Source organism: Oenanthe melanoleuca, chromosome 25 (assembly GCF_029582105.1).
Source record: "Oenanthe melanoleuca isolate GR-GAL-2019-014 chromosome 25, OMel1.0, whole genome shotgun sequence".
Classification (NCBI taxonomy): Eukaryota; Metazoa; Chordata; class Aves; order Passeriformes; family Muscicapidae; genus Oenanthe; species Oenanthe melanoleuca.
The window spans coordinates 5475256-5499821 of NC_079358.1; the positions used below are offsets into that span (position 1 = coordinate 5475256).

The 24566-nt window shown below is 55.0% G+C and overlaps 1 protein-coding gene and 1 long non-coding RNA gene across 2 annotated transcripts; both read left to right on the plus strand.

Annotated features, from left to right (window-relative positions):
- Positions 1 to 210: 210 nt before the first annotated feature.
- LOC130263335 (multifunctional procollagen lysine hydroxylase and glycosyltransferase LH3-like) lies at positions 211 to 23688 on the plus strand. Its single transcript, XM_056510842.1, has 22 exons — positions 211 to 406; positions 1530 to 1621; positions 3088 to 3224; positions 6230 to 6396; positions 8145 to 8257; positions 9731 to 9794; positions 10688 to 10785; positions 11690 to 11788; positions 12882 to 13013; positions 13615 to 13730; positions 14458 to 14562; positions 14674 to 14736; positions 14847 to 14933; positions 15598 to 15723; positions 16746 to 16887; positions 17667 to 17783; positions 18933 to 18998; positions 20710 to 20811; positions 22290 to 22406; positions 22813 to 22950; positions 23289 to 23521; positions 23614 to 23688. The coding sequence occupies exons 1-21, from the start codon at positions 214 to 216 to the stop codon at positions 23442 to 23444; spliced, it is 2430 nt and encodes an 809-aa protein (XP_056366817.1). The 5' UTR covers positions 211 to 213; the 3' UTR covers positions 23445 to 23521; positions 23614 to 23688.
- LOC130263013 (uncharacterized) lies at positions 21578 to 21911 on the plus strand. The gene is made up of 3 exons (XR_008842269.1): positions 21578 to 21603; positions 21707 to 21829; positions 21869 to 21911. It is a non-coding gene; the product is annotated as an uncharacterized LOC130263013 (long non-coding RNA).
- Positions 23689 to 24566: the final 878 nt, after the last annotated feature.

Below are 24566 nucleotides of genomic sequence, written 5' to 3' on the forward strand. Positions count from 1 at the left end.
CATTTTGAGTGTGGCTAAAACGCCGGGTTTTCCTCCGCTCGCCGCCATGTTGGGTGTGGCTCTCCCCGCATTTTCACTCCTGGCAACGTGGCAGTGCCCGCCGGCCCCGCCCCCAGGCTCTGATTGGCTGAGGGGGCGGAGCGGCGGGCGCTGATTGGCTGAGGCTCTGAGGGAAAGCCACGCCCCTCGTTGTCAGCCACGCCCCCCCGCGCCATGGCCGCCCTCACGCTGCCGCTGCTGCTGCTGCTGCTGCTGGGGAGCGGCCGCGGGACCCCCCAAACCTGCCCCAAAAACCCCCAAACCTGCCCCAAAAATTCACCCGGGACAGAGGCCGAGACCACACAGAGCTGCTCCGAAAATTCACCCGGGAACGGCGGGAACAGCGGCGGGATCGAGGATGGGAATGGTGAGAGGGGAAGGGGGCGTGAGGGGAGGGGCAGGAGCGATGAGGGGGGAGAGGGGTCACTGAGGGTGGTCAGTGGTCACTCAGTGGTCACTGGGATGGGTCAGTGGTCACTGGGATGGGGTCAGTGATCACTCAGTGGTCACTCAGTGGTCACTGAGGGTGGTCAGTGGTCACTGGGATGGGGTCAGTGGTCACTCAGTGGTCACTCAGTGCTCAGAGGTCAATGGGGGTGGTCAGTGGTCACTCAGTGGTCACTGGGATGGGTCAGTGGTCACTGGGATGGGGTCAGTGGTCACTCAGTGGTCACTCAGTGGTCACTCAGTGCTCAGAGGTCAATGGGGGTGGTCAGTGGTCACTCAGTGGTCACTGGGATGGGTCAGTGGTCACTGGGATGGGGTCAGTGGTCACTTAGTGGTCACTGGGATGGGTCAGTGGTCACTGGAATGGGTTAGTGGTCAGTCAGGGGTCAGTGGTCTCTGGGAGGGATCAGTGGTCACTCAGTGCTCACTCACGGTCACTCACTGGTCACTCAGTGCTCATTAGTCACTCAAGGTCACTCAGGGTCTCTCAGTGGTCACTCAGTGGTCACTCAGTGCTCACTCAGTGGTCACTCATGTTCAGGGGTCACCCAGGGTGACTCAATGGTCACTCAGGATCACTCGGTCACTCAATGGTCACTCAGGGTCACTCAGGGTCTCTCTCAGGGGTCACTCAGTGTCACTCTGGGTCTCTCAGTGGTCACTCAGGGGTCACTCAGGGTCACTCAGAGTCACCCAAGGTCACTCTGGGGTCACTCAGGGTCACTCAGGGTCACTCAGTGCTCACTCAGAGGTCACCCAGGGTCACTCAGTGCTCACTCAGGGGTCACTCAGGGTCACTCAGGGTCTCTCAGTGGTCACTCAGGGGTCACTCAGGGTCACTCAGAGTCACCCAAGGTCACTCTGGGGTCACTCAGGGTCACTCAGGGTCACTCAGTGCTCACTCAGAGGTCACCCAGGGTCACTCAGTGCTCACTCAGGGGTCACTCAGGGTCACTCAGGGTCTCTCAGTGGTCACTCAGGGGTCACTCAGGGTCACCCAGGGTCACCCAGGGTCCCTGGTCCCAGCCCTGTCCCCTCCCCAGAGCAGCTGCTGGTTCTGACCGTGGCCACCGAAGCCACCGACGGCTACCGGCGCTTCCTGCGCTCGGCCCGCGCCTTCAACTACAGCGTGCAGGTGGGCACTGCGGGCCCCTGCTCTGCTTTGGTCTGTTTTGTTTTGTTTTATTTTATTTTATTTTATTTTATTTTATTTTGTTTTGTTTTGTTTTGTTTTGTTTTGTTTTATTTTATTTTATTTTGGTTTATTTTGGTTTATTTCATTTATTTTACTTTATTCTGTTTTATTCTACTTTATTTATTTATTTATTTTGTTTTATTTAATTCTATTTTATTTTATGCTATTTATTTATTTTATTTTATTTTATTTTATTTTGGGTTATTTTATTTTTATTTTATTCCTTTTTTTATTCTATTTTATTTTTTTTGTCTTATTGCATTTTACTTTTTATTGTGTTTTATTTTAATTTTTATATTTTATTTTATAGTTTTGTTTTCTTTTCTTTTATTTTTTTTTAATTTTTTTATTTAATTTTATTTTTGTCCTTTATTTTATTTTATTTATTTTATTTTATTTTATTTTTTATTTTATTATTTTATTTTATTTTTTTAAATTTTATTTTATTTTATTTTATTTTATTTTATTTTACTTTACTTTATTTTATTTTATTTTACTTTATTTTATTTTACTTTATTTTGCTTAATTTCTCTTTATTTTTTATTCTTTATTTTTCCCATTTCTCATTTCCGGTTCCCATGTGCAATTTCCGGTTTCTCCCTCTCATTTCCCGTTCCCGTTCCCGTTCCAGACCCGGGGTTTGGGTCCCCCCTGGCTCAGAGGGGACATTCCCGCAGCCCCGGGGGGATTCCAGTGTTAGATTTGTTTTCTGTTTTACATTTCCGTTTCCCGTTCCCATTTCCCATTTCCGTTTCCTGTTCCCGTTTCCCGTCTCTCATTTCTGGTTCCTGTTCCCGGTTCCGGTTCCAGTCAGACGTTGGGTTTGGGCTGCCCCTGGCACGGGGGGGACATTTCCCACAGCCCCGGGGAGATTCCATTCTTTTATCTATTTCCCATTTCCCACTTCCCTTTCCCATGTCTCATTTCCAGTTCCCGTTTCCATTTCCTGTTCCCGTTTCCATTTCCCGTCTCTCATTTCCATTTCCCGGTTCCCGTTCCCAGTTCCAGACCCTGGGCCTGGGCCAGCCCTGGTTTGAGGGGGACATTTCCCACAGCCCCGGGGGGATTCCATTGTTATATTTATTTTCTATGTTACATTCCCATCTCTCATTCCCGTTTCCCATCTCTCATTCCTGGTTCCTGTTTCCATTTCCCGGTTCCAGACCCTGGGTTTGGGCCGCCCCTGGCGCGGGGGGGACATTTCCCGCAGCCCCGGGGGGATTCCATTGTTATATTTATTTTCTGTTTCCTATTTCCATCTCTCATTTCCATTTCCCGGTTCCAGACCCTGGGTTTGGGCCGGCCCTGGCGCGGGGGGGACATTTCCCGCAGCCCGGGGGGTTTACATTGTTATATTTATTTTCTATGTTACATTCCCATCTCTCATTTCCATTTCCCGGTTCCAGACCCTGGGTTTGGGTCACCCCTGGCGCGGGGGGGACATTTCCCGCAGCCCCGGGGGGGGACAGAAGGTTCGGTGGCTCCGGGGGGCGCTGGCGCCGCTGCGGGGGAGGGGCGGCCTCGTCCTGCTCTTCGTCGACAGGTGAGGGGGGGTTGGGATTTTGGGGATTTTGGGGGATTTTGGGGGATTTGGGGTTTTGGGGATTTTGGGGGATTTTGGGGGATTTTGGGGGATTTTTTTCCGGTGATTTGACCATTTTTGGGTGATTTTTGGGAGATTCTGGGGTGATTTCCAGTGATTTTGGGGTGCTTTTTGGGATGATTTTGGGACAATTTTGGGATGATTTTGGGGGTGATTTTTGGCTGATTTTTGGGCTGATTTGGGGATGATTTTGGGGGTGATTTTTGGCTGATTTTTGGGCTGATATTTGGGTCTGATTTTGGGGATGATTTGGGGGTTTTGTGGCTGATTTTTGGGCTGATATTTGGGCTGATTTTGGGGATGATTTTGGGCTGATTTTGGGGATGATTTGTGATATTTGGCTGATTTTTGGGCTGATTTTGGGGCTGATTTTTGGGCTGATTTTTGGGCTGATTTTGGGATGATTTTGGGATGATTTTGGGATATTTTTGGGCTGATTTTGGGGTTATTTTGGAGTTATTTTTGGCTCTCTAACCCATTTCCCCCCAGCTACGACGTGCTGTTCCCAGGGTGAATTGGGGATGGTTTTTGGGATGATTTGGGGTTATTTTGGGGTTATTTTTGGCTCTCTAACCCCATTTTTCCCTCCCCCAGCTACGACGTGCTGTTCACAGGATTTGGGGCTGATTTTTGGGCTGATTTGAGGTTATTTTGGGCTGATTTTGGGGTGTTTTTGGGGTCTCTAACCCCGTTTTTCCCTCCCCAGCTACGACGTGCTGTTCCCAGGGTGAATTTGGGATGGTTTTTGGGATGATTTGGGGTTATTTTTGGGGTTATTTTGGGATATTTTACCTCTCTAACCCATTTTCCCCCAGCTATGACGTGCTGCTGGCAGCAGGGCCCCAGGAGCTCCTGTCCAAGTTCCGTGCCTCGGGGGCCGGGGTGCTGTTCCCAGGGTTATTTGGGGTTATTTTGGGGTTATTTTTGGGGATATTTTGGGATATTTTGGCTCTCTAACCCCATTTTCCCCCAGCTATGACGTGCTGCTGGCAGCAGGGCCCCAGGAGCTGCTGTCCAAGTTCCGTGCCTCGGGGGCCGGGGTGCTGTTCCCAGGATGATTTGGGGATGGTTTTTGGGGATGATTTGGGGATATTTTGGGATATTTTACCTCTCTAACCCCATTTTCCCCCAGCTATGACGTGCTGCTGGCAGCAGGGCCCCAGGAGCTGCTGGCCAAGTTCCGTGCCTCGGGGGCCGGGGTGCTGTTCCCAGTGTGATTTGGGGTTATTTTTGGGATGATTTGGGGTTATTTTTGGGATGATTTGGGGATATTTTGGGATATTTTGGCTCTCTAACCCATTTTCCCCCAGCTATGACGTGCTGCTGGCAGCAGGGCCCCGGGAGCTGCTGGCCAAGTTCCGTGCCTCGGGGGCCGGGGTGCTGTTCCCAGGATGATTTGGGGATGGTTTTGGGGTTATTTTGGGGATATTTTGGGATATTTTACCTCTCTAACCCCATTTTCCCCCAGCTATGATGTGCTGCTGGCAGCAGGGCCCCGGGAGCTGCTGGCCAAGTTCCGTGCCTCGGGGGCCGGGGTGCTGTTCCCAGTGTGATTTGTGGTTATTTTTGGGATGATTTGGGGTTATTTGGGGATATTTTGGCTCTCTAACCCCATTTTTCCCCAGCTATGACGTGCTGCTGGCAGCAGGGCCCCGGGAGCTGCTGGCCAAGTTCCGTGCCTCGGGGGCCGGGGTGCTGTTCCCAGGGTTATTTTGGGGTTATTTTTGGGGTATTTTTGGGGTTATTTTGGGATATTTTACCTCTCTAACCCCATTTTTCCCCAGCTATGACGTGCTGCTGGCAGCAGGGCCCCGGGAGCTGCTGGCCAAGTTCCGTGCCTCGGGGGCCGGGGTGCTGTTCCCAGGATGATTTGGGGATGGTTTTTGGGGATGGTTTTTGGGGTTATTTTTGGGATATTTTGGCTCTCTAACCCATTTTTCCCCCAGCTATGACGTGCTGCTGGCAGCAGGGCCCCAGGAGCTCCTGGCCAAGTTCCGTGCCTCGGGGGCCGGGGTGCTGTTCCCAGGGTTATTTGGGGATGGTTTTTGGGATGATTTGGGGTTATTTTTGGGGTTATTTTTGGGGTTATTTTGGGGATATTTTGGCTCTCTAACCCATTTTTCCCCAGCTATGACGTGCTGCTGGCAGCAGGGCCCCGGGAGCTGCTGGCCAAGTTCCGTGCCTCGGGGGCCGGGGTGCTGTTCCCAGGATGATTTGTGGTTATTTTGGGGTTATTTGGGTTATTTTTGGGGTTATTTTGAGGGATATTTTGGCTCTCTAACCCATTTTCCCCCAGCTATGACGTGCTGCTGGCAGCAGGGCCCCGGGAGCTGCTGGCCAAGTTCCGTGCCTCGGGGGCCGGGGTGCTGTTCCCAGTGTGATTTGTGGTTATTTTTGGGGTTATTTTGGGGTTATTTTGGGGTATTTTTGGCTCTCTAACCCATTTTTCCCCAGCTATGACGTGCTGCTGGCAGCAGGGCCCCGGGAGCTGCTGGCCAAGTTCCGTGCCTCGGGGGCCGGGGTGCTGTTCCCAGGGTTATTTTGGGGTTATTTTGGGTTATTTTGGGGTTATTTTGGGATATTTTGGCTCTCTAACCCATTTTTCCCCAGCTATGACGTGCTGCTGGCAGCAGGGCCCCGGGAGCTGCTGGCCAAGTTCCGTGCCTCGGGGGCCGGGGTGCTGTTCCTGGGGTGATTTGGGGTTATTTTGGGTTTTTTGGGGTTATTTTGGGGGTTATTTTGGGATATTTTGGCTCTCTAACCCATTTTTCCCCAGCTATGACGTGCTGCTGGCAGCAGGGCCCCGGGAGCTGCTGGCCAAGTTCCGTGCCTCAGGGGCCGGGGTGCTGTTCCTGGGGTGATTTGGGGTTATTTTGGGGTTATTTAGGGGTTATTTTGGGGTTATTTTAGGGGATATTTTACCTCTCTAACCCATTTTTCCCCAGCTATGACGTGCTGCTGGCAGCAGGGCCCCGGGAGCTGCTGGCCAAGTTCCGTGCCTCGGGGGCCGGGGTGCTGTTCGCTGCCGAGGGGTTCTGCTGGCCACAGGAGGGGCTGGCCCCGCTCTACCCGCCCTGCCCCCCCGGGGGGAAACCCTTCCTCAACTCGGGGGGTACGGGGGGCTGGGGGGGGGGGTTATGAGGGGTTCTGGGGGGGGTTTTGGGGGTCCTGGGGGGCTTTGGGAGGGACTGAGGGTGTTATGGGGGGTCCTGGGGGGGGTTAGGGGGGTCCTGGGTGGCATTTGGGGGGGACTGGGGGGATTTTGGGGGGTCCTGGGGGTGTTTGGGGGGTCCTGGGAGGGGACTGGGGGGGGGTTTGGGGGGTCCTGGGGGATCATGAGGGATCTTGGGGGGGGTTTGGGGGGGTTCTGAGAGGATTTTTGGGGGGATTGGGGGGTGTTTGGGGGATCCTGGGGGGATTTTGGGGGATCCTGGGGGGATTTTGGGGGGTCCTGAGGGGATTTTGGGGGTCCTGAGGGGATTTGGGAGGTCCTAGGGGTATCTTGGGGGGTCCTGGGGGGATTTTGGGGGGTCCTGAGAGGATTTTGGGGGGTCCTGGGGGTGGTTTGGGGGGTTCTGAGAGGATTTTTGGGGGGATTGGGGGGTATTTGGGGGGTCCTGGGGGGATTTTGGGGGGTCCTGAGGGGATTTTGGGGGTCCTGAGGGGATTTGGGAGGTCCTAGGGGTATCTTGGGGGGTCCTGGGGGGATTTTGGGGGGTCCTGAGAGGATTTTGGGGGGTCCTGGGGGTGGTTTGGGGGGTTCTGAGAGGATTTTTGGGGGGATTGGGGGGTATTTGGGGGGTCCTGGGGGTATTTTGGGGGATCCTGGGAGGGGTTGGGGGGTCCTGAGAGGATTTGGCGGGTTCTGGGGGTGTCTGGGGGGAAACTTGAGGGGTCCTGGGAGGATTTTGGGGAAAGTTTGAGGGTCCTGGGGGGATTCTGGGTGGGTTTGGGGGGTCCTGGGGGGATTTTTGGGAGGTTTGGGGGATGTTTTTGGGGGGTGATCCAGGCGGATTTTGGGTGGTTCAGGGGGATTTTGGGGGCTCCAGGCGGGTTTTGGGGGTTTGGGGGATATTTTGTGGTTCAGGCAGATTTTGGGGATTCCAGGCAGGTTTTAGGGGATATCTTGTTGATATTTTGGGGTTCAGGCGGGTTTTGGGGGATATTTTGGGGGATATTTTGGGGATATTTTGGGGTTCAGGCGGGTTTTGGGGATTCCAGGCAGGTTTTAGGGGATATTTTGGGGATATTTTGGGGTTCAGGCGGGTTTTGGGGGATATTTTGGGGGATATTTTGGGGATATTTTGGGGTTCAGGCGGGTTTTGGGGGATATTTTGGGGGATATTTTGGGGCTCAGGCAGGTTTTGGGGATTCCAGGCAGGTTTTAGGGGATATCTTGTTGATATTTTGGGGATATTTTGGGGTTCAGGCGGGTTTTGGGGGATATTTTGGGGATATTTTGGGGATATTTTGGGGTTCAGGCAGGTTTTGGGGGATATTTTGGGGGATATTTTGGGGATATTTTGGGGATATTTTAGGGATATTTTAGGGATATTTTGGGGATATTTGGGGGATATTTTGGGGATATTTTGGGGATATTTTAGGGATATTTTGGGGATATTTTGGGGATATTTTGGGGATATTTTGGGGATATTTTAGGGATATTTTGGGGATATTTTGGGGATATTTTGGGGATATTTTAGGGATATTTTGGGGATATTTTGGGGATATTTTGGGGATATTTTAGGGATATTTTGGGGATATTTTGGGGATATTTTGGGGATATTTTAGGGATATTTTGGGGATATTTTAGGGATATTTTAGGGATATTTTGGGGATATTTTGGGGTTTTGGTTCCAGGGTTCGTGGGCTTCGCTCCGGCGCTCTGGGCTCTGGTCGAGCGTTGGCGCTTCCGGGACGACGACGACGATCAGCTGTTCTACAGCCAGCTGTACCTGGACAGGGAGCTCAGGGTGAGCCAAAATCACCCCAAAAACATCCCAAAATAATCCCCAAAAACATCCCAAAAATATCCCCAAAACATCCCAAAATCACCCCAAAATAACCGCAAAAATCACCCCTAAAATCACCCAGAACCATCAGCTGTTCTACAGCCAGCTGTACCTGGACAGGGGGCTCAGGGTGAGTCAGAAACATCCCAAAATAATCCAAAGAATATCCCAAAAACATCCCAAAATAACCCCAAAAAACATCCCAAAAACATCCCAAAATAACCCCAAAAACATCCCAAAAACATCCCAAAATAACCGCAAAAATCACCCCTAAAATCACCCAAAACCATCAGCTGTTCTACAGCCAGCTGTACCTGGACAGGGGGCTGAGAGTGAGCCAAAATCACCCCAAATTCATCCCAAAATAACCCCAAAAACATCCCAAAAACATCCCAAAAATATCCCCAAAACATCCCAAAATCACCCCAAAATAACCGCAAAAATCACCCCTAAAATCACCCAAAACCATCAGCTGTTCTACAGCCAGCTGTACCTGGACAGGGGGCTCAGGGTGAGCCAAAATCACCCCAAAATAACCCCAAAATAACCCCAAAAACATCCCAAAATAACAACCCCAAAATCACCCCAAAATAACTGCAAAAATCTCCCCTAAAATCACCCAAAACCATCAGCTGTTCTACAGCCAGCTGTACCTGGACAGGGGGCTCAGGGTGAGCCAAAATCACCCCAAAATCACCCCAAATTCACCCCAAAAACATCCCAAAAATATCCCCAAAACATCCCAGAATCACCCCAAAATAACCGCAAAAATCACCCCTAAAATTGCCCCAAAATCACCCAAAACCATCAGCTGTTCTACAGCCAGCTGTACCTGGACAGGGGGCTCAGGGTGAGCCAAAATCACCCCAAAAACATCCCAAAATAACCCCAAAAACATCCCAAAAACATCCCAAAAATACCCCAAAATAATCCCAAAATCACCCCAAAATAACCCCAAAATCACCCCAAAATAATCCCCAAAATCACCCCAAAATAACCCCAAAATAATCCCAAAACCATCCCAAAATAACCCCAAAAAATATCCCCAGAACATCCCAAAATAACCGCAAAAATCACCCCTAAAATCACCCCAAAATAGCCCAAAATCCCAAAATCACCCAAAATAATCCCAAAATTACCCCAAAAATCACCCCAAGAATCACTCAAAAAAATCCCAAAATCATCCTAAAGTCACCCCAAAATAACCAAAAAAATCACCCCAAAATCACCCCAAAATCATCCTAAAATCAATTCTAAAATCATCCTAAAATCAACCCAAAATCACCCCAAAATATCACCAAAAATACCCCAAAAATCCCCAAATTCCCCCCAAAATCTCCTTTTTTCTTCCCAAAGCCCCCCCAAAATCCCCCCGACCCCTCCCTGACGCCCCCAATTTTTGGGGTCCCCCCTGACCCCCATTTTCCCCTCCAGGAGGAGCTGAGCCTGGCCCTGGATCATCATTCCCAAATTTTCCAAAATCTCAACGGGGCCCTGGGTGAGTCTGGGGGGATTTGGGGGGTCCTGGGGGAAAATTTGGGGGGTCCTGGGTGGGATTTTGGGGGATCCTGGGGAAATGTGGGGGATTTTTGGGGGTCCCTGAGATGATTTTTGTGGTCCCAGGAGAATTTTGGGGTCTCTCAGGGATGTTTTGGGATCCCTGTCCCATTTTTGGGACCCCAGACCCCATTTTTGGGGTTCCTGACCCCGATTTTGGGGTTCCTGAGTCTGTTTTTGGGGTTCCTGAATCCATTTTTGGGATTCCTAACCCCATTTTTTTGGGTTCCTCTCCCCATTTTTGGGGCTCCTGATTCCATTTTTAGGATCCCTGACCCGATTTTGGGCTCCCTGATCCCATTTTTGGGGTCCCTGATTCCATTTTTGGGGTTCCTGACCCGATTTTGGGGTCCCTGACCCGATTTTGGGGTTCCTGACCCCATTCTTTGGGGTCCCTGACCCGATTTTGGGCTCCCTGATCCCATTTTTGGGCTCCCTGACCCGATTTTGGGCTCCCTGATTCCGTTTTTGGGGTCCCTGATTCCGTTTTTGGGATTCCTGACCCGTTTTTGGGGTCCCTGACCCGATTTTGGGGTTCCTGACCCCATTCTTTGGGGTCCCTGACCCGATTTTGGGGTCCCTGATCCCGTTTTTGGGGTCCCTGAACCCGTTTTTGGGGTCCCTGATCCCATTTTTGGGCTCCCTGATCCCATTTTTGGGGTCCCTGATTCCGTTTTTTGGGGTCCCTGATCCCGTTTTTTGGGGTCCCTGATCCCGTTTTTGGGGTCCTGATCCCATTTTTGCGGTCCCTGACCCGTTTTTGGGGTCCCTGATTCCGTTTTTGGGGTTCCTGATCCCATTTTTGGGGTCCCTGACCCGATTTTGGGGTTCCAGACGAGGTCACCATTCGCTTTGAGCCGGGTGGGAACCGAGTGAGGAACGAGATCAGCGGGGCCTGGCCGGTGGTGATCCATGGGAATGGACCCACAAAGGTGACAAAAAACCCAAAAAAACCCAAAACCCACCCCAAAAATACCCCAAAACCTCCCCCTTGTGATTCATGGGAACGGACCCACAAAGGTGCCAAAAAATCTCAAAATCCACCCCAAAATCTGCAGTGACAGCCCGTGATGGGTTTTGGGGTGGATTTGGGGGATTTTGGGGTCAATTTTGGGGTCCCTGGGAGTGTCTCCGATATTGAGGTGTCCCCAACTGTCCCCTAATGTCCCCAAATGACCCAAAAATGTCCCCAAATGTCCCCAAAATGACCCCAAAATATCCCTAAAATCCGCTCAGGTGGCCCCAAACTCTGGGCAGTGACAGCCCCGGACGGGTTTTGGGGTGGATTTGGTGGATATTTTGGGGTCGATTCTGGGGGGGAATTTGGGGTCCCTGGGGCTATCCCCGATACTGGAGTGTCCCCAAATGTCCCCAAATGTCCCAAAAATGATCCCAAAATTTCCCAAAATGTCCCCAAAATCCGCTCAGGTGGCCCCGAACTCAGGGCAGTGACAGCCCCGGACGGGTTTTGGGGTGGATTTGGTGGATTTTGGGGTCGATTTTGGGGTGGATTTTGGGGTCCCTGGGGCTGTCCCCGATATTGGGGTGTCCCCAAATGTCCCCTAATGTCTCCAAATGTCCCCAAAATGACCTCAAAATGTCCCAAAATTTCTCAAAATGTCCCCAAAATCCCACAGGTGGCCCCGAACTCAGGGCAGTGACAGCCCCGGACGGGTTTTGGGGTGGATTTGGGGGATTTTGGGGTCGATTTTGGGGTTGATTTTGGGGTCCCTGGGGCTGTCCCCGATATTGGGGTGTCCCCTAATGTCTCCAAATGTCCCCAAAATGACCCCAAAATGTCCCAAAATTTCTCAAAATGTCCCCAAAATCCCACAGGTGGCCCTGAACTCGCTGGGCAATTACGTGCCCCAGGGCTGGAGCCCGGGGGGCTGCGGGGACTGCGAGAGGGACCTGAGACCCCTCAGGGGGACCCCGGTACCGACTGGGGGGTCCTGGGGGGTTTGGGGGGGGCCCTGGAGAAATTTGGGGGAGATTTTGGGGGGTCCTGGAGGGATTTGGGGGGGTTTTGGGGAGTCCTGGGGAGGATTTTGGGAGGTCTGGGGGGATTTTGGGGGGGTCTGAGGGCTTTATGGGGGGATTTTGGGGGGCCCTGTGTGGGTCTGCGGGTATTTTGGGGAGATTTTGGGGGGGTCCTGGAGGAGTTTGGGGGGGTCTAGGAGGGATTTGAGGGGATTTTTCGGGGGATTTTGGGGAGTCCTGGGGGGATTTTGGGGGGATCCTATGGGAGTTTGGGGTGTCTGGGGGATTTTGGGGAGTCCTGGGGGAGTTTGGGAGGGATTTGGGGGAGTCCTGGGTGGGTTGGGGGGGATTTTGGGGAGTCCTGGAGGGATTTTGGGGGTCCTGGGTGGGTTTGGGGGGGATTTTGGGGAGTCCTGAAGGGATTTTGGGGGTTCTGGGTGGGTTTGGGATGGATTTTGGGGAGTCCTGAAGGGATTTTGGGGGTTCTGGGTGGGTTTGGGATGGATTTTGGGGAGTCCTGGAGGGATTTTGGGGGGTCCTGTGTGGGTTTGGGATGGATTTTGGGGAGTCCTGGAGGGATTTTGGGGGGTCCTGGGTGGGTTTGGGATGGATTTTGGGGAGTCCTGAAGGGATTTTGGGGGTTCTGGGTGGGTTTGGGATGGATTTTGGGGAGTCCTGGAGGGATTTTGGGGGTCCTGGGTGGGTTTGGGATGGATTTTGGGGAGTCCTGGAGGGATTTTGGGGGTTCTGGGTGGGTTGGGGGGGATTTTGGGGAGTCCTGAAGGGATTTTGGGGGGTCCTGGGAGGGTTTGGGATGGATTTTGGGGAGTTCTGAAGGGATTTTGGGGGTTCTGGGTGGGTTTGGGATGGATTTTGGGGAGTCCTGGAGGGATTTTGGGGGGTCCTGGGAGGGTTTGGGAGGCATTTTGGGAGATGTGGAGGTGGTTCAGGTGGTTTTTTGGGGGGGTTTAAGGTTTTTTGGGGTGCTGAGGGGGTTTCTGGGCCCCCCTGTGCTTTTGGGGTGCCCCTGAGCCCGTTTTGCCCCCAGCCCCAGGCCCTGCCCTGGGTGCTCATCGGGGTCTTCGTGGCCGAGCCCACCCCGTTCCTGCCCCAGTTCCTGCGGCGCCTGGGGGAGCTGAGCTACCCCCGGGAGAGGCTGGGGCTGTTCCTGCACAATGCCGTGAGTGAACCCCAAAAATGTCCCTGAATCACCCCAAAAATATCCCTGAATCACCCCAAAAATATCCTGAAAATATCCTGAAAATATCCCTAAATCATCCTGAAAATATCCTGAAAATATCCCCAAAATATCCCCGGGAGAGGCTGGGGCTGTTCCTGCACAATGCTGTGAGTGAACCCCAAAAATGTCCCTGAATCACCCCAAAAATATCCTGAAAATATACCAAAATATCCCCAAAACCCCAAAATGTCCCCAAAATATCCCCAAAACCCCAAAATGTCCCCAGTGTCCCCAATCCCCCCAATCCCCCCAGTGCCCCCCAGTGTCCCCAGTGTCCCCAGTGTCCCCAATCCCCCCAGTGTCCCCAGTGTCCCCATGTCCCTCTCTCTGTCCCCATGTCCCCAATCCCCCCAATGTCCCCAATCCCCCCAATGTCCCCAGTGTCCCCAGTGTCCCCCAGTGTCCCCATGTCCCTCTCTCTGTCCCAGGTCCCCAATCCCCCCAATGTCCCCAATCCCCCCAATGTCCCTCCCCCTGTCCCCAGTGTCCCCATGTCCCTCTCTCTGTCCCCAGTGTCCCCATGTCCCTCTCTCTGTCCCAGGTCCCCGCTCACTCTCCCCTCATCGATTCTCTCTGGCCCCGCCTCCGGCGCCGCTTCAGCTCCGCCCACCGGGAGGGGGAGGGGCTGGGGGGAGGGGCGGCGAGAGACCTCGGAATGTAAGGGGGGAGGGGCGAGGGGGGAGGGGCAGGGCGGGGTCAGGTCCCTCTTGGGGGATTTTGGGGGGTCAGTCCCATTTTGGGGGGGTCAGTTCCATTTTTTTGGGGTCAGTCCCATTTTTTGGGGTTCAGTCCTATTTTTGGGGTCAGTCCCATTTTGGGGGGGTCAGTCCCATTTTGGGGGGGTCAGTTCCATTTTTGGGGGTCAGTCCCATTTTTGGGGGGCCGGTTTCATTTTTGGGGGGTCAGTCCCATTTTGGGGGGTCGGTTCCATTTTGGGGGGTCGGTTCCATTTTTTGGGGTCAGTCCCATTTTAGGGGGGTCGGTTCCATTTTTGGGGTCAGTCCCATTTTTGGGGGGGGTCAGTTCCAGTTTTGGGGGGTCAGTTCCATTTTTGGGGTCAGTTCCATTTTGGGGGGTCAGTCCCATTTTGGGGGGGTCGGTTCCATTTTTGGGGTCAGTCCCATTTTTGGGGGGGTCAGTCCCATTTTTGGGGGTCAGTCCCATTTTTGAGATGGTCAGTCCCATTTTGGGGGGGTCAGTTCCATTTTTGGGGTCCCTCGTGGTCACTTTTTGGGGCTCCTGATGGATTTTTGGGGGGTCCCTGGTGGGTTTTGAGGGGGTCAGTTCCATTTTGGGGGGTGGTGGTTTGGTTTGTGGGGGTCACCCTGGGGTCACCCTGGGGTCACTCTGGGGTCACTCTGGTCACTCTGGTCACTCTGTTCAGGTCCCTGTGCCGGCGGGACCCGCGCTGTGACCATTACCTGAGCCTGGACAGCGACGTCAGCCTGAGTGACCAACACCTGCTGAGGGCTCTGATCGAGCAGAACAGGTACTGACCACTGAGTGACCCTGAGTGACCAGTGAGTGACTACTGAGTGACCCTGAGTGACCAGTGAGTGACCCCTGAGTGACCCTGAGTGACCACTGACCATTACCTGAGCCTGGACAGCGACGTCAGCCTGAGTGACCAACACCTGCTGAGGGCTCTGATCGAGCAGAACAGGTACTGACCACTGACCCCTGAGTGACCCTGAGTGACCAGTGAGGGACCCTGAGTGACCACTGAGTGACCACTGAGTGACCCTGAGTGACCCCTGACCCCCCTGAGTGACCACTGACCACTGACCATTACCTGAGCCTGGACAGCGACGTCAGCCTGAGTGACCAACACCTGCTGAGGGCTCTGATCGAGCAGAACAGGTACTGACCACTGACCACTGAGTGACCCCTGAGTGACCCTGAGTGACCAGAGTGACTACTGAGTGACCACTGAGTGACCAGTGAGTGACCACTGAGTGACCAGTGAGTGACCACTGAGTGACCAGTGAGTGACCAGACCAGAGTGACCAGTGAGTGACCACTGAGTGACCAGTGAGTGACCAGTGAGTGACCAGTGACCAGTGAGTGACCCCAGTGACCACCGACTGACTGCTGAGTGACCACTGACCACTGAGTGACCCTGAGTGACCAGTGAGTGACCCTGAGAGACCCTGAGTGACCCCTGAGTGACCAGTGAGTGACCCCTGAGTGACCCTGAGTGACCCGAGTGACCACCGACTGACTGCTGAGTGACCACTGACCACTGAGTGACCCCAGTGACCCCTCAGTGACCCCTGAGTGACCCCAGTGACCGCAGGCAGGTGCTGGCCCCGCTGCTGACCGCAGTGACCCCTGAGTGACCCCTGAGTGACCCCAGGTGACCGCAGGCAGGTGCTGGCCCCACTGCTGACCGCAGGTGACCCCTGAGTGACCCCAGTGACCCCTGAGTGACCCCAGTGACCGCAGGCAGGTGCTGGCCCCGCTGCTGACCGCAGGTGACCCCTGAGTGACCCCAGTGACCCCTGAGTGACCCCAGTGACCGCAGGCAGGTGCTGGCCCCGCTGCTGACCCGCCCCGGCCACCTCTGGTCCAACTTCTGGGGGGCGCTGGGACCCGACGGCTACTACAGCAGAGCCCCGGACTACCTGGAGATCGTGCAGGGCCGGCGCAGGTGAGACACCTGGGACAGGTGGGGACACCTGGGGACACAACTGGGGACACCTGGGACAGGTGGGGACACCTGGACACAGCTGGGACAGGTGGGGACACCTGGGGACACAACTGGGGACAGCTGGGGACACCTGGGATACATGTGGGGACACCTGGGACAGATGGGACACACCTGGGACACACCTGGGAGACACCTAGGGACACCTGGGGACACCTGGGACAGGTGGGACACACCTGGGACACACCTGGGGTCACCTGGGACACAACTGGGGACACCTGGGAGACACCTAGGGACACCTGGGACAGATGGGACATACCTGGGGACACCTGGGACAGGTGGTGACACCTGGGACACACCTGGGGTCACCTGGGACACACCTGGGGACACCTGGGACACACCTGGGATACACCTGGGGACACCTGGGACAGGTGGGACACACCTGGGGAGAGACCTGGGGACAGCTGGGACAAGTGGGACACACCTGGGGACACCTGGGACACACCTGGGGGGACAGGGACACACCTGGGACACACCTGGGCACCTGTGACATATCTGGGGACACACCTGGGGAGAGACCTGGGGACAGCTGGGACAAGTGGGACACACCTGGGGACACCTGGGACACACCTGGGGGGACAGAGACACACCTGGGGAGGGGGAGATACCCCTGGGAGAGCTGGGACACACCTGGGGAGGGAAAACACACCTGGGACACACCTGGGACACACCTGGGGACACCTGGGACACACGTGGGACACACATGGGGGGGATGGGGACACCTGAGGACACCTGGGACAGGTGGGACACACCTGGGACACACCTGGGGATACCTGGAGGCACCTGGGCACACCTGGATCGCTGGGGAGGGGGGGGGGACACACCTGGGGACACACCCATGAGGCCACGCCCTCGCAGGCCACGCCCCTCAGCAGCTCCGAGGGCGTGGCCATGCCCTGCAATGGGGTGGGCGTGGCTTGAGTGGGCGTGGCCATGACATCACCCGTGTTTGTGGGCGTGGCCAGGGGCGTGTGGAACGTGCCCTACGTCAGCCACGCCTACCTGGTGGGCGGGGCCGCGCTGCGGGGGCCGCTGGGGGAGGGGCCGGTGTTCGACCACGCCCACCTGGACCCCGACATGGCGTTCTGCGCCAGGGCCAGGGAGAAGGTGAGACACCCAAAATCACCCCAAATCAGCCCAAAAATGTGATGACTTTGGGGTAATCTCGGGATGATTTTGGGGTGATATTGGGGTGATACTGGGATGGATTTTGGAGGTGGATTTTGGGGTGAATTTGGGGGTTTTTGGGGATAGATTTGGGGTGAATTAAGATAATTTTGGGGTAGATTCAGGGATGATTTTGGGGTGAATTCGTGAGATTTTGGGGATGATTTTGGGGAGAATTTGGGGTATTTTGAGATAGATTTTGGGATGGATTTTGGGGATATTTTGGGATGGATTTTGGGATTAATTTTGGGGTGAATTTGGGGGATTTTGGGATGGATTTTAGGGCTGGATTTTGGGATGAATTTGGGGTGAATTTGGGGGATTTTGGGATGGATTTTGGGGATATTTTGGGATGGATTTTGGGGGTGGATTTTGTGATGGATTTTGTGGTGAATTCGGGATGGATTTTGGGATGGATTTTGGGGTATTTTGGGATAGATTTTGGGGATGATTTTGGGGTGAATTTGGGGCATATTTTGGGGATGGATTTTGGGGTACATTTTGGGGATATTTTGGGATGGATTTGGGGTATTTTGGGATATTTTGGGATGGATTTCGGGGATGATTTTGGGGTGAATTTGGGGTATTTTGGGGTGGATTTTGGGGTATTTTGGGGGTATTTTGGGATGGATTTTGGGGTATTTTGGGATAGATTTTGGGGATTTCGGGGATGATTTTGGGGCGGATTTCGGGGTGACCCGGGGCCGTTCCCGTGCCAGGGGCTGTTCCTGCACGTCACCAACCGGCGCCACTTTGGCCACCTGCTGGTGACCGACGGCTACAACGGCACCGGGCGGCGGCACCCGGAGCTGTGGGAGCGGCTGCGCAACCCCTGGGTCAGTGCCCGCCAGTAACAACCAGTATGGGACCAGTATAAACCAGTATGGGACAGTATGGGACAGTATAGACCAGTAACGGCCAGTACGGGCCAGTATGGGACAGTATGGGACCAGTATAGACCAGTATGGGACAGTATAGACCACTAACGGCCAGTACAGACCAGTATGGGACCAGTATAGACCAGTAACGGCCAGTACGGGCCAGTATGGGACCAGTATAAACCAGTAAGGGACAGTATGGAACAGTATAGACCAGTAACGGCCAGTACGGGCCAGTATGGGACCAGTATGGACCAGTATGGGACAGTATAGACCAGTATGGGACCAGTATAAACCAGTATGGGACAGTATGGAACAGTATAGACCAGTATGGGACAGTATAGACCAGTAACGGCCAGTACGGGCCAGTATGGGACAGTATGAGACAGTGTGGGACCAGTATGGGACCAGTATAGACCAGTATGGGACAGTATAGACCAGTAACGGCCAGTACGGGCCAGTATGGGACAGTATGGGACCAGTATAGGACAGTATAGACCAGTAACGACCAGTATGGGACCAGTATGGGCCAGTACAGAACAGTATGGGACAGCAGGGACCAGTACGGGTCAGTAACGACCAGTACGGGCCAGTATGGGACCAGTATGGGACAGAATAGACCAGTAACGACCAGTATGGGACAGTATGGACCAGTATGGGACAGTATAGACCAGCAGAGACCAGTATGGGCCAGTATAAACCTGTATGGGCCAGTACCGACCAGTACCAACCAGTAGGGACCAGTATGGGACAGTATAGACCAGTACGGACCAGTAGGGACCAGTAAGAACCAGTAAGAACCAGTATGGGACAGTAGGGACCAGTATGGGCCAATACCAACCAGTATAGACCAGTATGGACCAGTATGGGACAGTACAGAACAGTATAGACCTGTACAGGGCAGTATAAACCATTATGGACCAGTATAGACCAGTATAGAGCAGTACATACTAGTATAGACCAGTATGGACTAGTACAGACCAGTATGAACCAGTACAGGCCACTATCAGCACACCCAGGCACCCCCATTAGCTCCCAGTTCCATCCCAGTCCATCCCAGTCCCTCCCAGTCCATCCCAGTCCATCCCAGTAACTCCATTCCCACAGGACTGGGACCAGCAGTACCTGCACCCCAACTTCAGCCGCGTCCTCCAGGAGCACCTGATCCAGCAGGTACTGAAATCACCCAAAATAACCCAAAATCACCCCAAAAATCACCCCAAAAATATCCCAAAATCACCCAAAAATCATCCCAAAAATAACCAAAAATCACCAGAAAAAACCCCAAAAATCACCCCAAAATCACCCCAAAAATCATCCCAAAAATAACCCACAAATCACCCCAAAATCACCCCAAAAATAACCCCAAAATCACCCAAAATCATCCCAAAAATAACCCAAAATCACCACAAAAAACCCCAAAAATCACCCCCAAAATCATCCCAAAATCACCCAGACTTTTGGGGTTCCCCAGTCAGTTTTTGGGGTTCCTTGTTCAGTTTTTGGGGGTTTTGGGGGTCCCAGATTCTGTTTTCGGGGTTTTTTGGGGTTTTTGGGGTTCCTGGGTTCAGTTTTTTGGGTTTTTTGGGTTTTTTGGGGTTTTTGGGGTTCCTGGGTTCAGTTTTTGGGCTTTTCCCCCCAGCCGTGCCTGGACGTGTTCCAGTTCCCGCTGTCCTTGGAGCGATTTTGGGGGGATTTTGGGGGTTTTGGGTCAGTTTTGGGGGGTTTTTGGGGTCCCTGATTCTGTTTTTGGGGTCCCTGGTTCTGTTTTTGGGGTCTCTGATTCTGTTTTTGGGATTTTCCCCCCAGCCGTGCCCGGACGTGTTCCAGTTCCCGCTGTTTTTGGGGGGGTTTTGGGTCAGTTTTTGGGGGTTTTTGGGGTCCCTGATTCTGTTTTTGGGGGTCCCTGATTCCGTTTTTGGGGTCCCTGATCCTGTTTTTGGGGTCCCTGATTCTGTTTTTGGGTTTTTCCCCCCAGCCGTGCCCGGACGTGTTCCAGTTCCCGCTGTTTTTGGGGGGGTTTTGGGTCAGTTTTTGGGGGATTTTTGGGGTCCCTGATTCTGTTTTTGGGGTCCCTGATTCTGTTTTTGGGGTCCCTGATTCTGTTTTTTGGGTTTTTCCCCCCAGCCGTGCCCGGACGTGTTCCAGTTCCCGCTGTTTTTGGGGGGTTTTGGGTCAGTTTTTGGGGGTTTTTGGGGTCCCTGATTCCGTTTTTGGGGTCCCTGATCCTGTTTTTGGGATCCCTGATCCTGTTTTTGGGGTCCCTGATCCTGTTTTTGGGGTTCCTGATCCTGTTTTTTGGGTTTTTCCCCCCAGCCGTGCCCGGACGTGTTCCAGTTCCCGCTGGTTTTGGGGGGTTTTTGGGGTCCCTGATTTCATTTTTGGGGTCCCTGGTTCTGTTTTTGGGGTCCCTGACTCTGTTTTTTGGGTTTTCCCCCCAGCCGTGCCCGGACGTGTTCCAGTTCCCGCTGTTTTTGGGGGGGTTTTGGGTCAGTTTTTGGGGGATTTTTGGGGTCCCTATTCTGTTTTTGGGGTCCCTATTCCGTTTTTTGGGGGTCCCTGATCCTGTTTTTGGGGTCCCTGATTCTGTTTTTGGGGTCCCTGATCCTGTTTTTGGGGTCCCTGATCCTGTTTTTTGGGTTTTTCCCCCCAGCCGTGCCCGGACGTGTTCCAGTTCCCGCTGTTTTTGGGGGGGTTTTGGGTCAGTTTTGGGGGGTTTTTGGGGTTCCTGATCCTGTTTTTGGGGTTCCTGATTCCGTTTTTGGGGTCCCTGATCCTGTTTTTGGGGTCCCTGATTCTGTTTTTGGGGTCCCTGATTCTGTTTTTGGGGTCCCTGATTGTGTTTTTGGGGTCCCTGATCCTGTTTTTGGGTTTTTCCCCCCAGCCGTGCCCGGACGTGTTCCAGTTCCCGCTGTTCTCGGAGCAGTTCGGGCGGGAGCTGCGGGAGGAGGCGGAGCTGCGCGGGGGGTGGGCGGAGCATCACGAGGTGGGCGGGGCCCCAAAGAATTGGGGGGTGGGACCCAAAACTGGGGGGGGCTGGGATCCAAAAAATGGGGGGTGGAACCCAAAAATTTGAGGTTTGGGGGCCAAAATTTGGGCTTTGGGACCCAAAAAATTGGGAGGGTGGGACCCAAAAATTAGGTTGGGGATTCTGAAATTGGTGACCCAGGTGGTCCCAGGTGTATCTCACCTTTCCCAGGTGTGTCTCACCTGTCCCAGGTGTATCTCAGGTGTGTCTCACCTGTCTCAGGTGTGTCAGGGTCTCTCAGGTGTGTCAGTGTCAGTACCAGGTGTATCTCAGGTGTGTCTTAGGTGTATCTCAGGTCTCTCAGGTGTGTCCCAGGTGTGTCTCAGGTGTATCCCAGGTGTGTCCCAGGTGTGTCCCAGGTATATCCCAGGTGTATCTCAGGTGTGTCAGGGTCTCTCAGGTGTATCTCAGGTGTGTCCCAGCTCTCTCACCTGCCCCTGCCCTGCCCAGGTGTATCCCAGGTGTATCCCAGGTGTGCCCAGGTGTATAATGGGATGGTCCCAGGTGTGTCCCAGGTGTGTCCCAGGTGTGTCAGGGTCTCTCAGGTGTGTCCCAGCTCTCTCACCTGCCCTGCCCTGCCCAGGTGTGTCCCAGGTGTGTCCCAGGTGTATCCCAGGTGTGTCCCAGGTGTGTCCCAGGTGTGTCAGGGTCTCTCAGGTGTGTCTCAGGTGTGTCCCAGGTGTATCTCAGGTATATCTCAGGTATCTCCCAGGTGTGTCCCAGCTCTCTCACCTGCCCTGCCCTGCCCAGGTGTGTCCCAGGTGTGTCAGGGTCTCTCAGGTGTGTCAGTGTCAGTACCAGGTGTATCCCAGGTGTGTCCCAGGTGTGTCCCAGGTGTGTCAGGGTCTCTCAGGTGTATCTCAGGTGTGTCCCAGCTCTCTCACCTGCCCTGCCCTGCCCAGGTGTATCCCAGGTGTATCCCAGGTGTGTCCCAGGTGTGTCCCAGGTGTGTCAGGGTCTCTCAGGTGTATCTCAGGTGTGTCCCAGCTCTCTCACCTGCCCCTGCCCTGCCCAGGTGTATCTCAGGGTCTCTCAGGTGTATCCCAGGTGTGTCCCAGGTGTGTCAGGGTCTCCCAGGTGTGTCCCAGCTCTCTCACCTGCCCTGCCCTGCCCTGCCCAGGTGTATCTCAGGTATATCTCAGGTATATCCCAGGTGTGTCCCAGGTGTGTCCCAGGTGTGTCAGGGTCTCTCAGGTGTGTCCCAGGTGTGTCAGGGTCTCTCAGGTGTATCCCAGGTGTGTCCCAGGTGTGTCCCAGGTGTGTCAGGGTCTCTCAGGTGTGTCCCAGGTGTGTCAGGGTCTCTCAGGTGTGTCCCAGCTCTCTCACCTGCCCTGCCCTGCCCTGCCCAGGTGTATCCCAGGTGTATCTCAGGTATATCTCAGGTATCTCTCAGGTGTGTCCCAGCTCTCTCACCTGCCCTGCCCTGCCCTGCCCAGGTGCGCTCCTGGGCCGTTCCCCTCTCGGCGCTGCAGTTGGATCCCGTCCTGCAGGGGGCGCTGCGGGAGCTGCTCCCGCCCATCGCCCGCCGGCTCTTCCCGGGATACGCCCCCAAGGTGGGCGGGGCCGGGGGTGGGAGGGCCTAAAGGGGCGGGGGCTGGGATGGGAGGGGCTCAAAAAGGGGCGTGGCCTGAGGATTGGGAGGGGTTAAAGGGGCGGGGTCTGTAGTGGGATGGGCTAAAGGGGCGGGGCCTGGATCGGGAGGGGCTAAAGGGGCTTGGCCTGGACCAATGCATGGCTTGGGAAAAGGGGTGGGGACTGGGAAGTGGGAGGGGCTCAGAAAGGGGAGGGGTCCCGAAAGGGGCGGGGCTTGGGGTGAGAAATGGGTGGGGCCTGTTAAAAGGGGGAGTGGCCTCAAAAGAGGGAGGGGCTTTAAGATTGGGAGGGTGGGGACCCCAAAATTGGGATTTGGGTCCCAAAATATTTGCCACGCCCACTCACACCCCCCCACACCCCCCCCAGGGCCGCACGGTGCTGAGCTCGGTGGTTCGTTACGACCCCGCCCCTTCCGGCCACGCCCACCCTGACCCCGCCCCCTCGGCCACGCCCCCACGGCCCTCAGCCACCATCAGCCTGAGAGTGAGCCTGAGCCCCGCACTGGTACGGACTGGGGGAAACTGGGGGGGACTGGGAGGGACTGGGAGGGACTGGGGGGGACTGGGAGGGGACTGGGTGGGACTGGGGGGGAACTGGGAGGGACTGAGATGGAACTGGGGGGGACTGGGAGGGAAATGGGAGGGACTGGGGGGGGACTGGGAGGGACTGGGAGGGAAATGGGAGGGACTGGGTGGGACTGAGATGGAACTGGGAGGGACTGGGTGGGACTGGGGGGGAACTGAGATGGTTTACTGGGATGAACTCGTAGTTACTGGTCCTCACTGGTCAGTACTGGTCCATACTGGTCCGTACTGGTCCTCACTGGTCGGTGCTGGTCCCAGGGCGGGGGCTGGCTCTTCCCCAGGTACGGCTGCGCCGCCCCCGCGCCCCCCCCGGGCTGGGCCCTGCTGCACCCGGGGCGCCTGACGCACCTGGGGACAGGTGTGACACCTGTGGGCGGGGCCAGGTACAGCCTGGAGCTGCTGCTGGATCCATGAGACAGCTGGGGACACCTGGGCACACCTGGGACACACCTGGGCACACCTGGGACACATCTGGGACACACCTGGGACAGGTGTGACATGCCTGGGACAATGGAGAGACACCTGGGACAGCTGGGACACACCTGGGACACACCTGAGAGACAGCTGGGGACACCTGGGATAGGTGTGACACCTGTGGGTGGCGCCAGGTATGGTCTGGAACTGCTGCTGGATCCGTGAGACGCCTGGGACACACCTGAGACACACCTGGAACACACCTGGGGCAGGTGTGAGACACCTGGGATCCGTGAGACAGCTGAGAGACACCTGGGACAGACAGTGACACACCTGGGACACACCTGAGACAGGTGTGACACACCTGGGGACAGACCTGGGACAGGGTGTGGCACCTGCAGGCCCCACCCACGGACACCTGAGTGTCCCCAGACTGGGGACATTTTGGGACATTTTGGGACTTTTTGGGACAATTTGGGGACATGGAGTCCCTGGCCCTGCTGACGGAGCCCCCGAGTGTCCCCAAAATTTGGGGGGGGGTCCCCCAAACCCTTGGTGACGTCACAGGGGTGGGGGAGGGGCCGTTGGGAACCCCGCCCCTCCCCCCCAAAACCGCGGCAATAAAATTTGGGGGTTCCCCTCCCCTCCCCCAACGCGATGACGTCATCACGTTGGTTCTGTGTGTGACGTCACGCCGGTGACCCCCAAAATCCGGACACGCCCACCCCCAAAATCCCAGTTCAAACCAGTTCCCACACAAAGGGGCGTGGCCAGAGCTGTCAATCAAACCCGTTCATTGCCCCGCCCCTCGGGGGTCACTGGGGGGTCCTGTCCCCATTTCAGTGTCCCCAGAGGGGTTGGGGACATCTCGGGGGTCTCAGGATGTCCCCAGGGGGGTCCTGGTGGCATCTCCAGGGGTTTGGGGATGTCCCCAAAGGTCCCCAAGGTCACAGTGACACTCAGGATGTCCCCAAGGCTCTCAGGTGTCCCCAAGGGGCTCTGGTGGCATCTCCAAGGTCTCAGGATGTCCCCAAGGCTCTCAGATGTCCCCAAAGGGGTCCTGGTGGCATCTCCAAGGCTCTCAGATGTCCCCAAGGCTCTGGTGACACTCAGGATGTCCCC

Excerpts from the sequence above, each read along its gene's own strand:
- LOC130263335 (XM_056510842.1), top strand. The coding sequence starts at position 214 with ATGGCCGCCCTCACGCTGCCGCTGCTGCTGCTGCTGCTGCTGGGGAGC. Across the intron at positions 407-1,529 it reads CGGGATCGAGGATGGGAATG|AGCAGCTGCTGGTTCTGACC; the intron begins GTGAGAGGGGAA and ends TCCCCTCCCCAG. Across the intron at positions 13,014-13,614 it reads GGCTGTTCCTGCACAATGCC|GTCCCCGCTCACTCTCCCCT; the intron begins GTGAGTGAACCC and ends TCTCTGTCCCAG.